Raw genomic sequence first — 13,174 nt, 5'->3', positions numbered from 1 at the left:
TGTCTACTCCAAGAACTGTGTGTCTCCAAAGTAGGTAGTGTTTCCTGTGATAGCATGTGTGAGTGTGACACTCCAACTCCTTAGTGATCCATTCTCCTTTCTTAGATGCCTTGAGACAAAAAAAAAATCAGAAAGAGCTGCTGGTACTGCTTTATTGATCAAAGGATGAACAGTGACTCCAAAGTGGTTCACTTGAAAAGCAAGTAGAAGAAAGAAACAAGAGAGCAGGGACTTAGATGTGCAGAGCCTGTCTGCAGCATCCTTCACTACTGATCACCTGGTGCTAGGATGCAGAAGAAACATCCTCAGCGGTGGAGATCCCTAGCTGATGGAAGAGGAAGTAAAGGAGATGATGGAGCAAGGAGAAACCATCACAGCATAGCCTGACATAGGTCCTCAGGCACTGTAACAGTTGAAGTTTGTCATGGACATCTGGTTCAGCCAGGGAATAGTGTTGATCTGGAAATTGCAGATTACACTCTATAAAAAAGTAGAAGGAGAAACCATCAGCATTAGGTTACAGCTCAAAGGAGACATATTTAGTTCAAGATGTTAAAGTGGAGATGGAATAACATAAATGAAGCCACTCATTCCTCCCTATAAGTCCTGCTAAGTTCCAAGGTGTTCAGACTGACTCTGTGGGGTCCATTCATTATTTCTCATTATAGACAGTTCTTCAGATGGCACATGTCCCTCACTCTCATGGCTCACAGGACGGTACGTCCTCTTCTTCTAGCACAATTCTCAAAGGAACAGCTTGTAAACATGGCATAGAATCCTCAGAAATTAGTCCAGAAAATAAATCTTAGTGTCTCTGAGTTCCTCTACCTCTAGCTCCTGGGGCCACGGATGGAAGAGTCAGGGCTATGAAAACTACTTCTGAAATTGGCAAGATGTGCGGAGGGGTGACAAGAGGAAGACAGCTGCTCACGGGATTGTAGTACTTCAAGAACCAGCCTTGTCTCTAGGAAGGCTAGTAGTATGAGTGGCAGCATAGAAGTATTCTGTACAGAGGTCCAAAGTCCCTTCAGCATCACCTGAGCGTGGGGCTCAGGCTAGGGTTGAGCAAAGTTCTGTCTCTCCAGGAACTACTCCTGCAGCTGACTCTATCATTATAGCAGACAACATTCTCAAAACAGCTAGAACTCCAATTTCCAAGGTAAACTCACTGAGCAATTAAAATTTACAATATGGCCAAATGTATTCATTCCCATACTACTCCATGTCAACATGGGTGTGTATCAGCATAAATGAACAACATTTTATGCATGAGGACTTATTCCTGAATTATCATACTCCCTGAAACATGCATGTACAGGCATGCGCATGCGCGCGCGTGCGCGCACACACACACACACACACACACACACACACACACACACACACACATCTTTCCCCATACACTTACATAACTGCACACAAAACCTCCTGGATGTACGTGTATATATAAACCAACATGTTTGCATACAGCCCCACATGCATAGTAACTCTCATCTTGCATGTTTTAGTACATGTGAATACCTTCTGCTGATCCAGCTGTTTATAGAAGGGACAGTCAGCCACATCAGACTGGTCTTTGGTACACACAGTTCGGCCTAGCTTTATTTTCAAGTAGTAGTTCATCCCAGCCACAACCTATAATGAAAAGAGCAGGATTACATACATCTCTCCAGTATGCATGCAGACACTTTACATTACTGTTCATAGCTCCGTCCATGATCTGCCAGAATGGTTATTTGGAGAACACACTAGCTACCTTTCAACAGGGTATTCACAGGTCTGGATTGCAACTCATCTCCTTCTGAACAACTCTCTGAGAAGGTGCCTTAGTTTTCTGAGGAAGAGAAGAAATAGGATCCGGAAGGCAGAAGCCAGGGACTGAAAATTGTTTCAGTGGCCTCAAGAAGTGAAGACAGAGTTCTAGGGAGATAACTAGGTACGATAACCACTTCCCAGGGTTGCTCTAAGCACAAAAGAAAGCTCTAGGTTGCACTAATGCAACCCATCTGACTGTGACTCCAGAGGTATGCTCCAGGAAGCTTCAGGCTGACAACTTCACCACACCATGACACCCATGAAAAGCCTATTCAATCCTCTATTTACCAACAGTCACCATGATTATTTTCTTTACTGGGCAGGGTAATGTCATATTTTCCATCCTTTAGTATGATTGTTTATGACATTATTTCTCACTTGTTTAAAACAATTTCAGGCCTTCTACATTTTTGTAATTAGAGATGAGTTTAAACCTTTTTTCTGAACCAAACATTCAAGGTAAAAACCTGTCAGGAACGTAGAGAATCAAAGGTCAGGACCTGGAAGTTTCAAGTTCTTGCCTCTAAGAACCAGGAGCAAGGTTCTTGAGGATTCTGTTCCGGAATTTCCCTCTTTAAAATGAGCTCTACAGCATCTGTGGCCTATAATTCCCAAATTTCCCCCCAAATTATCATCACACAATGACATGGTCCAACGACAACCATGACACCTGCACAGGACGTAATATGTTCAAGTTTATCACATCAGCTGATTGCTGCGACAGGAAAAGTGGGCCTTATCTTGAGTCATCTGAATTTTCAAAAAGGGACAAAAATGAGATTTACACATATGTGTGTTGGCCATGTTGTGACCGTATTTGATGTGCTGACTGAAATTAAACACACCCTATAGCATATAATCCATGCCTTCCTTTCAAGTTGACCTTGGATGTGGATTTTGATGCCGGCTCTGACGTCTTCCCATCTTGGTAACTGCTCTATTTTATGAGGGCTGACTCCATACTGCAGAGACAGAATCCAAGGAGGTCCTCTCTATGTAGAGGGGAGTCAATGTCTACAGTGTTGGCCATGGTATTCCCATCTCAGGATAATGGTTCCATCCCCATAGTTCCTCCTCAGGATACTTGGGGCCACCATGTAGAGGGAAGTAAGTCTTATTTTGGCAGTTTGAAGGCACTTGCTTAGTGAACATAGAAAAGCACCTGCCTGGTCACTAGTTGAGGAAACATTAGAGCAATGAGGCTGAGTATCAGTTGACAGTCAGGTGTTCCTTACAGACAGGGACCCTTCTGATAAATGTGTTTCCATAGGATCACATTGTGGAGAATTAGAAAGCACTTGTACAAGCTAAAATGGCTACAGTGCTACTTGGTCACTTCATTGTACACAGAGTATATGGTTGAGCAACATCTCATTGAGCATATCATGGCTGTTTGCCATAGATGGATGGATCCTTCCATAATGTCAAGGTCAGGAAAGATGAATTAGAGGCTGTTTGAAGAAAGGATACTAAGAGAATTGGGTAAGGATATCAGCCTAAGCTTAGGATGTCCGTCATCACACAGCAGCAAATTTAATGAATCTGCAAGTGAAGTAAGCACACATGTATCTGTTTATTCCTGATTTTCTCAGTGTAATCTTGCATATGTACAGAATGATCTTGCTTGCAAGAACTGTTCACTGAAGGAAGTATTTACTTTCAATGCATCCAAAACTAAGTGCACATAATGACACATCTAATACATATACTTTGAGGGACTGTAAAAAAAAAAAAATAGACCAAACATGGCTGAATGTAACACTAGGTTGAAGGGGTTACATGGAAGTGATATGGTTATTCTGTTGCTACTCTGAAAATCTATGCTTTATAACAACATAAAAGTGTGTGTGTGTGTGTGTGTGTGTGTGTGTGTAAAAATGAAAAAAATGTAAAAGTAAAATATATCAAAGCTGGAGAGAGAGAGAGAGAGAGAGAGAGAGAGAGAGAGAGAGAGAGAGAGAGAGAGAGAGAGAGAAACTCAAGAGTACATACTGTCCTTCTGGAAAACTTAAGTTGGACTCCCAGGACCCAGTAAAGCAGCTCGAAAGCAAAAGCAATTTTAACTCATGTTCTCTTCTGGCCCTCACAGGTGAGTGTTCTCTCTCTCTCTCTCTCTCTCTCTCTCTCTCTCTCTCTCTCTCTCTCTCTCTCTCTCTCTCTCTTTCATACACACACACACAGACACACACACCAGAGTGTACACACATACACATAAATAAGTACTGAAACATTCTTTTAAAATGCTAATAGAAAATACTTCAGACGCCATTATGAGAGCCATCTGTGGGGGCCTATATTTCTCTCATTTACATAATATTTCCTGTTGACCATATAGTTGGTGGTAGGTGATTAAACATGGCTGATTCTGACCCTGACTCTGACAGCCTTTGTACTCTGGCCAACAGGAACTAGGAAACAGAATGGAGATACTAGACAATCACCCACAAATCTCCAGCTGGATTTCTGGTCAGTCTAGCAAGGGAAACTCTGAACACATCCATGAAGGCTTTATGGTTGCAGAAATTCACTTAGAATATGGTTTTATGGTTTAAGCAGCAAGCAGCAATATTCATATTATGATGCAATTCATACCACATGCAATAAAGTCTATCATTTTTGGAGGCGCACAGAAGTTAAAGAACCATAGGGTAATAAGTGAATAATTGGTAAGGGGGATCATCAGAAAAAACCTCTAAAGGACAAACCCATCCAACTATCCCTTAGTCCAGGCACCTACCTGCTGGCTGGCACTCATCACTCGTATTGGCCTGCTGAGGTACAGGTCATTGTTCATATCATTGTAGGTTCTAACAGCAAAGTTCACCGCATCCTGTACCTCCTTATCCTTTGGGTCAGCTGGCTCCACTCCACCTACTACCGCCTGATTGAACTCAGCATCAGTACTTGCTGTAGGACTAGCAGCCAAGACAAGTGTCAGGGCCAGAGCAGCAAACAGGGGCAGTGAGGGGCTCGCCAGGCTTGCCATGGTTGATTAGAGTTAGAGCTGGAGTGAAGCAGAGGTGTAGAGTGCTCTGGTCTGTTGCCTGGCATTTTATCCTAAAATCAATCTGTCCAGCTCCTCCTTCCCTTACCCCACCTTTCCCCACCCCTAGATCATCATTTTCCCAGACTGCTCTACTCCTCTGATTCTCCCCTTCCCCCAACACTGGATTCTCCTTTCACCAGTTCTGGTTCCTTCCCTCCTCTCTTCTTTCCATTGCTGTTTGATTCTTCTCACTCCATTCCCTCTCCATAGATCTTGCTGCTAAGAGCTCCTATGTCCATCTCATCTTTGTCTCCATGAAGAACTCGTCACCTTTCTGGCTCTGCAAATCACGTAGTCTTGAGCTCAAGTTCTACTAAGGAGAAAAGATGTAGCTTGGCACCCTTAGGTCTTTGCAAATCAGGCGAATCCATTATATCAATAACTGGAAATCCCCAGTTCAAGGATGTAATTTCAGAGGTTCCATAAACAACCGGTGCCCTTTCCTGGGGAACTTCTTTGCCAAATATACTGAATTAGCCTTTATTTGAAAAAAGGGCAAAGAATTCTCTTTACAGATTCACTATTTTGACAGACAAAAAAAAATCAACTTCCTAGAGCTTCTTCCTGGGCTTGACAGTCTTGAACTTAGAAACAGAATCAGTGACCACTCCCTGTATATGACATTACAGCATGCAGCCCACTACAGAAATGCTATGAATCTACATATGGTTTAATTTTTTCTAGTAGACACATTATAAATATATGAAGTAGGGGAAATTTTTCAATATCTTTTTATAACTTAGCATGCCAAAGTTTATTTCACCAGGTAGAAATAATTCTTAATATAGCTTATATTCCTTCATGCACATGTGTGTGAAATATGTGAATTTGATGTTTGTACTGGTAGGGATAATTGTCTTTCAGAGTGGCCATATTTCACTTCACAACGATGTCCTGAAAACCACAATATAGTAGTGTCAAGCATTAGGTTATGATCTGGGAAGAATGAAGAGAGTTCAGAAAATTATAAGTGCTCTGCTTGCTGGAAATGATAGAGAAGGACAGTAAAAAGAAGATGAGTACCACTGGACACTCATGAGGGTGGCTTTTGAGATCCGACAAATCAAGAGGTTCTGTCCAGGCCATTAAACCAGAACCTTAGGCATAGATAATTACCCCAAGATTTAACAGGTCTTGCCTCTTCTAGAAACATGGAACACTGGGGGGGGGGGGGTGTGTGTCTGAGCAGGGATGGGGTATTTTAGGATATCTCACCCTGGAAGATATGATTATGTTGTATGTGGTAACCAGGATCAAGCTTATGAGAGAACAGGTAAATGAAGATGAGTATCAAAGTATGATTTTTTCTGTTCCTCCCAGGGAGCCCACTGTGACTCTGGCATTCTTCCTTCTGTTGGAACACTTCCCTAGATTTTTTGAACTCACCAGGAGTGAAATATGGTTAACATGGAATGAATGCACCATATTATGTGTACAGAAAAAACTTAATGAGTGCATATACCTGTGTCACTGATCCAACAAATGTAGATAATGTGCTCAGAAAACTTTCTGATGCATCTGATATTACTGGTCACACCTGCCTGTCTGTGCCTGAAGCTTTGATATTATTCCTGCCTCAGCAGTAGTACCATGTTTTTTTCTCTTTCCTTAACCCTATTATCAGATCTCTTTTGCTGTGACCCTCAGGGTTTGGTCTTGGAAACATAGCTAAAGTCAGAAAAGCAATGAACAAAGAACAGACACATGGAGAGTGAAGCTGGGATCATGTGGCATACTCTAACCACTACCCTGCAACCCAGAACCTCAGGATGTTTTTTAGGTACAGCACAAGGTTGGGGGTTGGCTAGTCTGGGTAGGAGGTCTCTGTAGAAGAGCATGCTTAGGTTGTAAACATCCTGTAGGAGAAACCTTCGGTTTCCAGTCTTTGCACATAGATCAATCGTTTATAAACCATAGTACTTAGCCTCTCATGAAAAGCTTTGCCATTTGTCTTGAGCCTGGGACATATAGGTAATCGATCTCTGGATTGCACACAAATCCATGGTATGGGAAGTCCTCAATATGGCTGTGTTCATGGCAAAATGTACATTCACTCACTCAGGGCTTCATTGTTCGCTATACTTTTTTCCTCCATGTGTATGAATATGGTTAGTGCAGGACTATGTGGGCTATTCCGGCCTCAGTTTATGACAGTGAAGGGAAGGGCTCACATATGTAATCCCAAATTGGTTTTCTGCCAGTAAAGAAAACCTGGCTGGGAAATTATCTTGCTAGCTTATAATTTTTCAGTATATAACAAGTTTGTTAGTTACAAATGTATATAGGTTCTTGGAAATAACTTGTCTTTCATGTTTGCTTCTTAGCCATAATTTGTAAAACACTTGATCATGTGAAGTTATTTGGAAACATGTTTTTCTTATGTATACTCATTGTAATCATTCACTTGAAGGAAAATAAAATGTAAACACATTGTGAGTTTTGTAATACTTGAAAGATCTTGTTGGGATATATAAACTGTGGTAGAAATACTAAAGTTGTTGCATCTTTTTCTTTTTTTCTTTTTATTTTTTTATTAATTTATTCTTGTTACATCTCAATGTTTATCCCATCCCTTGTATCCTCCCATTCTTCCCTCCTTCCCATTTTCCCATTATTCCCCTCCCCTATGACTGTTCCTGAGGGGGATTACCTCCCCCTGTATATTCTCATAGGGTATCAGGTCTCTTCTTGGCTACCTGCTGTCCTTCCTCTGAGTGCCACCAAGTCTCCCCCTCCAGGAGACATGGTCAAATGTGAGGCACCAGAGTACATGAGAAAGTCATATCCCACTCTTCACTCAACTGTGGAGAATGTTCTGGGCATTGGCTAGATCTGGGTAGGGGTTTAAAGTTTACCGCCTGTATTGTCCTTGGCTGGTGCCATAGTTTGAGTGGAACCCTGGGCCCAAATCTGCCTGTCATAATGTTCTACTGTAGGTTCTAGGTCCCTCTGGATCCTTTACTTTGCTATTCTCCCATGGTTCTCTCATCTAGGTCCCAATAGGATGTCATCCCCTCTGTCCCAGTCTCCTGGTAAGTGAAGGCTTTCGTGGGACATGCCCCTTGGGCTAGTATGCAGATATAAGTGAGTATTTACCATTTGAGTCTTTCTGCTTCTGGGTTAACTCATTATGATCATTTCTAGCTCAATCCATTTATCCACAAATTTAGGGAATTTCTCGTTTTTAATAGCTGAGTAGTATTCCATAATGTATATGTACCACAGTTTCTTTATCCATTCTTCTACTGATGGACACTTAGGCTGTTTCCAAGTTCTGGCTATTATGAATAAGGCTGCTATGAACATGGTTGAGCAAAGTTTCTTGTTGTGTGCTGGAGCATCTTCTTGGTATATTCCAAGGAGTGGAATAACTGGGTCTTGAGGAAGCTCTATTCCCATTTTTGCTGAGATAGCACCAGAAGATTCCAAAGTGGCCTTGTACTAGTTTGCAATTCCCACCAGCAATGAAGGAGTGTTCCTCTCTCCCCACATCCTCGCCAGCATGTGGTGTCACTTGAATTTTTATCTTAGCCATTCTGATGGGTGTAAGATGAATCTCTGAGTTGTTTTGATTTACATTTCCCTGATGACTAAGGAGGTTGAGCATTTCTTTAAGTGTCTCTCAGCCATTTGATATTCCTCTGTTGAGAATTCTCTGTTTAGTTCCACGCACTATTTCTCAATTGGGTTATTTGGTTTGGTGGTGTTTAATTTCTTGAGTTCTTTATATATTTTGGATATTAGACCTTTGTCAGATGTAGGGTTGGTGAAGATCTTTTCCCAGATGTAGGCTGTCGCTTTGTTCTCTTGACAGTGTCTCCTGCCTTACAGAAGCTTCTCATCCTCATGAGGTCCCATTTATTAATGGTTGACATTAAGGCCTAGGCCGTTGGTGTTCTGTTCAGGAAGTTGTCTCCTGTGCCAATATGTTCCTGGCTCTTTCCCACTTTTTCCTCTAAGTGGCTAAGTGTCTCTGGTTTTATGTTGAGGTCTTTAATCCACTTGGATTTGAGTTTTGTGCAAGGTGACAAATATGGGTCCAGTTTCATTTTTTTACACATAGACCTCCAGTTAGGACCAGCACCATTTGTTGAGATGCTTATCCTTTTTCCATTGAATGGATTTGGCTTCTTTGTCAAAAATCAAGTGACCATATGTGTGTGGATTCATCTCTGGGTCTTCGATTCGATTCCACTGATCAACCAGCCTGTTGCTGTGCCAGTACCATGCTGTTTTAATTACTATTGCTTTATAGTACAGTTTGAGATCAGGTATGGAGATTCCTCCGGAGCACCTTTTATTGTACAAGATCGTTTTAGTTACATGTTTTTCAATCCACAAAGTTGTATGTATGTGTACAAGGTTGTTTGAATCTTTTTCCATCCACAAAGATGTGTGTATGTGTATATTTATATTTATGAGGTTATTGCAACTTGTTCTTTGGTAATTGTTCCACCCACCAATGTACATATGCATATATAATAGCTGGTTGGGTTAGAACTTGCTCTTCAGAGTTTGTTCCATCCAGCAAGAAGATGTGTGTGTGTGTGTGTGTGTGTGTGTGTGTGTGTGTGTGTATTTTCTCTCCTTTTCCTTTCTTTTTTGTGTGCTTGCCACCATCAGTGGAAGTCCCAATAGGAGCCATCAGCTGTAGCCCCTGTTTGCCACCGTCAGTGGAAGCTATTGCTGGTAATGATCAGTTCAGGCCTGGAAGGTTACCATCAGAGAAAGTCTGCAGGGTCACCAGCCAGCTGCCTGATGCATGCCCTGCCTCAGTTATGCCAGGTGATGTCAATGCTGGACCTTGATAGATATTGACCTGGTGCAAGACTAGGCAAAATGTCCTTATTTTGTTACTGGGATATTCTGTTCTTGGTCCTTTCATTTGGAGACCAGGGAGTGACCATGTTCAGTTCTACACTAGTTTCAGTCATAGAATGACACTGCAAAAGGGCATGATTTCATGCCTTTGGGCATTCTTGACCTGTTTTTCTATTGTGAAATTTCACAGTGAACAAGATGCAACCAGGATATAGAGGTTCCTTGGGGAAGGTCAATCACATGCAGTGCTAATTAATGCCCAGCTACGGCTCAGTAGAGGTCCAGAGTAGGGTCTCTGGGGCTGGATTCAGAGGCCCTTCTAGTTTGCTTCATCCCTTGGGTGGTCAGAGCTGATAATTCAGGCAACTGATCAGGATTGAAAGATATTGTTTTTAAAATCACATGTATTATCTGTATTACTGGTATTATCTGTAGGCCTGGCTAGCAATCAATCAAGACACAGACACTTGTTATATTTGAAAATAGCCTTAGTTAACCTGGGGCAGGACAGACATTAATCCTCTAAACTACCTCCCATAGTGGGTCAGGCATGGAATCCCTGCCTCAGTCCCATGCCATCTACTTCTAATAATTTCTAACAAGCTACCTCCCATCCATAATCCCATATACTTGCTGATGTTCTTCATCTGGCCTGGATTCTCCATCCATGCCGCAGGCCATGTGCTTCTCCTCCAGCTAATCAATGGTGGCCTTCCTCTCTTCACTTCAGATCTCCTCCTTTTCTGGTGGTGGTCCTTCTTCTTCCCAGAATTCCTCTCTCTCCTAGCCCCACCATCTCCTTTGCCCTGCCCAGGTGGGATGGCTTTTTATTAATAAAAATGTCAGTCACACACAGCAAGCAGTAATTAGCATCAAAATACATCAGACCATCTCCCAACAGAAAGAAGAAAGAGGAAAGGGATCCCAGGGTTTCTTCTCTAGGGACTGGTTGTACTGTGGTCAAGGAGAAAAACTTAAAGTGACTGCAATATTCCTATGGCAGAAGCTGTAAAAACAGCTTCTGGCTAGAGACTGCATGGGGGAGGGGTGTCATAAAAAGAGGCTCTTTGATCTGTGGATAGGCCTCCTTGTGGAGATCTCCCATAAGCTAATGTAAACTTAGGACTATTAGCCATAGGAGGCTGATGGCCCTGAGTCTGCTAACTTACTTGTGAATCTACAGGGAAATAAGAAATAAGAAAGAGATAAAAAATAAACCATTCACACACACGCATTCAAACAAAGAGGTGGATGAAATGAGGTGTCTCTACTTCAGCTGAAGTCAGTTTTCCCAATCTCAGCACATACATTCAAGAGAAAAGGTTTCAAGAGAAAAGGTAGATGAAGTCAGGCATCTTAACTTCAATTAAAGTTAAGTTTCCCAATTTCAAAACCATTTATTGTAGATGACCATACTTATACTTCTGAGAAAAGGGTATTACCTCATAGTCAAAAAAAGACAAACAGATAAATTCTAAAATACAACAGGTTACATGTTTTAAATCTAAACATTTCTCATCTAAGTATCCATTACATAAGTTCACAGTGAGTTCAGAGTGACAAGGCCTAAAAGTTACAAGAATATACGACTTATCAATTAGGACTGACCTAACTGTATACTATCCAGCTCTCTCTTAGTTCATAATGAGCTCAGGACAATAATTTTATCTGTCTTCCATTCTAAGAAACAGAGTACATTCAGACATATCTAGATAGCTTCATTCCAACTTAGGTTCATGGAAAGTTTAAAGCAACTTGTCCATATTTATGGCGAAATACCAGGAGTCCTTGTGCCATCTGGATGAGAGGCTTATCTGAAGCCACAAATCTGCTACAAGGCTATCCTTAGTGAGGCATCTGGAGGTCCACAGAGGTATTTATTGCAACTATTACTAACTTTAATATTTAAAGCTATTTGAATCAAATCAGGAATTCCACAATCAGGGATTGATTTATCTGAATAACAAACAGTACATCTTCAACAAAATCCTATAGGAAGTTTGCTCAACCAAAGCTGGTCAATACCCAAAAAGTAACAGTTCACACCAATGCCAGATGTTTTTTCATTTTAGTTTTCAAGACAGGGTTTCTCTGTGTAATCTTGGCTGTCCTGGACTTGCTTTGTAGACTGGGCTGGCCATGAATGTAGTTCTGGCTATCCTGGACTAGGTTTGTAGACCAAGCTGGCCTTAGACTCATGTTGATCCACCTGCCTCTGCCTCCCTGCGTGCTGAGATTAAAGGCATGCACCACCATGCCTGGCTCTAATGCCAGATTTTAGAGAGATGCAACAAAGCAGAATTGACAGGGTAGTCAGAGGTTGGAAGCAATTCTGGGGTACATCACAATACAGACCTTGCAAATACCGGATCACCTCCAGAGATCTCTACTGAACTTCCCCAAATCAATGGCTCCTGACAGCGTGTCAGAGGCTGGAAGCAGTTCTGGGGGTGGATCACAGTACAGACCTTGTGAATACCAGATCACCTCCTAGACAGCCCACATGCCTAGTGAGCTCCCTTAACAGGGTGGCTCTTGGCAATGCAGTTAGGAGGAGACTCCATAAAATAGTAGAGAACATGTTGTCTATTAGTAGTCACAAAAAATGCAAAGAATAATGTTGAGGAACTATAGGAAAACCATCACTGATCACACATTGTTTATTTTTAAAATAGTGTATTTTAACCTTGTAGTAAATCTTTCTTTTCTGTGTTTATCTTAATTCTTGTAACTATGTCAATATTACCCCAATACTCTTTTTAAAATAACATTGAGTACATTTTAACTTTCATTTTTTTTGAAAGCTCAAAGTCATTATTTAGGCTTTATTATTCTTGATATTGTATGGCATATTCATCTGCCTAGATGTATTTCTACTCTTGACTAAAATTTTGATTTAAAAACAATGATGCCTCCTTAATACATGATTAGGTGCAAGGGATTGAAGAGGCATTTTATTTTATTGAAAGTTAGCTGCAAAATAGGTATCTTTTAGTGGGATGTCAGGAGTGGGTTTTAGCTATCTAGTTTTCTTAATAGCTTTTTCTTTAAAGCAATTGGAACATTTCTTTAGCAATGCTAAATTTTATTTTTCCCTTTTTCAACTATTTATTTTGTTTGTTTCTCTTGCTTTTAGACAGAGTTTCATCAAATATCCTTGGCTGGTCTCAAAACTCACAACAATCTTCCTGCTTCAGCCTCTTGAGTAGTTGAGGTTGTAAGTATGTGCTAACATGTGGTGGCTTTGTTATCACTTTCTCCTTTTAATTCCTATACAAATGGTAGGAGATAGTTTACTAGAGATTTCATGACAATGCTAAGTAAAGCTTGAGTATAAGTCAAAGAAAGCAATGGAAATTTAGGGCTTGACATTGCTGAGCCTTCAATATCAAAACAATCAGACACTGTAACAGTGTAGCCAAATACAGCTTTATTAATTTAAACCATTATAAGCCACACAGTGCCTTTGTATCTCTTACAGTTATGGGGTTC

General features: G+C 41.1%; 1 protein-coding gene across 1 annotated transcript; it reads right to left on the bottom strand.

The window, feature by feature from the left end:
- Positions 1–396: 396 nt before the first annotated feature.
- Positions 397–4,801, bottom strand: LOC127188495 (cystatin 10-like). Its single transcript, XM_051144937.1, has 3 exons — positions 4,553–4,801; positions 1,522–1,635; positions 397–480 (listed from the first exon to the last, which is right to left on the bottom strand). The coding sequence occupies exons 1-3, from the start codon at positions 4,799–4,801 to the stop codon at positions 397–399; spliced, it is 447 nt and encodes a 148-aa protein (XP_051000894.1).
- Between the last annotated feature and the right edge of the window lie 8,373 nt (positions 4,802–13,174).

Source organism: Acomys russatus, chromosome 4 (genome assembly GCF_903995435.1).
Source record: "Acomys russatus chromosome 4, mAcoRus1.1, whole genome shotgun sequence".
Classification (NCBI taxonomy): domain Eukaryota; kingdom Metazoa; phylum Chordata; class Mammalia; order Rodentia; family Muridae; genus Acomys; species Acomys russatus.
This window is presented reverse-complemented; position numbering and strand designations above follow the sequence as displayed.

What these genes read in the sequence shown, in the direction of transcription:
- LOC127188495 (XM_051144937.1), bottom strand. Translation starts at nt 4,801, where the DNA reads ATGGCAAGCCTGGCGAGCCCCTCACTGCCCCTGTTTGCTGCTCTGGCC. An exon ending in TGATGAGTGCCAGCCAGCAG is followed by an intron (nt 1,636 to 4,552) that starts GTAGGTGCCTGG and finishes TTTTCATTATAG; the next exon opens with GTTGTGGCTGGGATGAACTA. An exon ending in AACAGCTGGATCAGCAGAAG is followed by an intron (nt 481 to 1,521) that starts GTATTCACATGT and finishes ACTTTTTTATAG; the next exon opens with AGTGTAATCTGCAATTTCCA.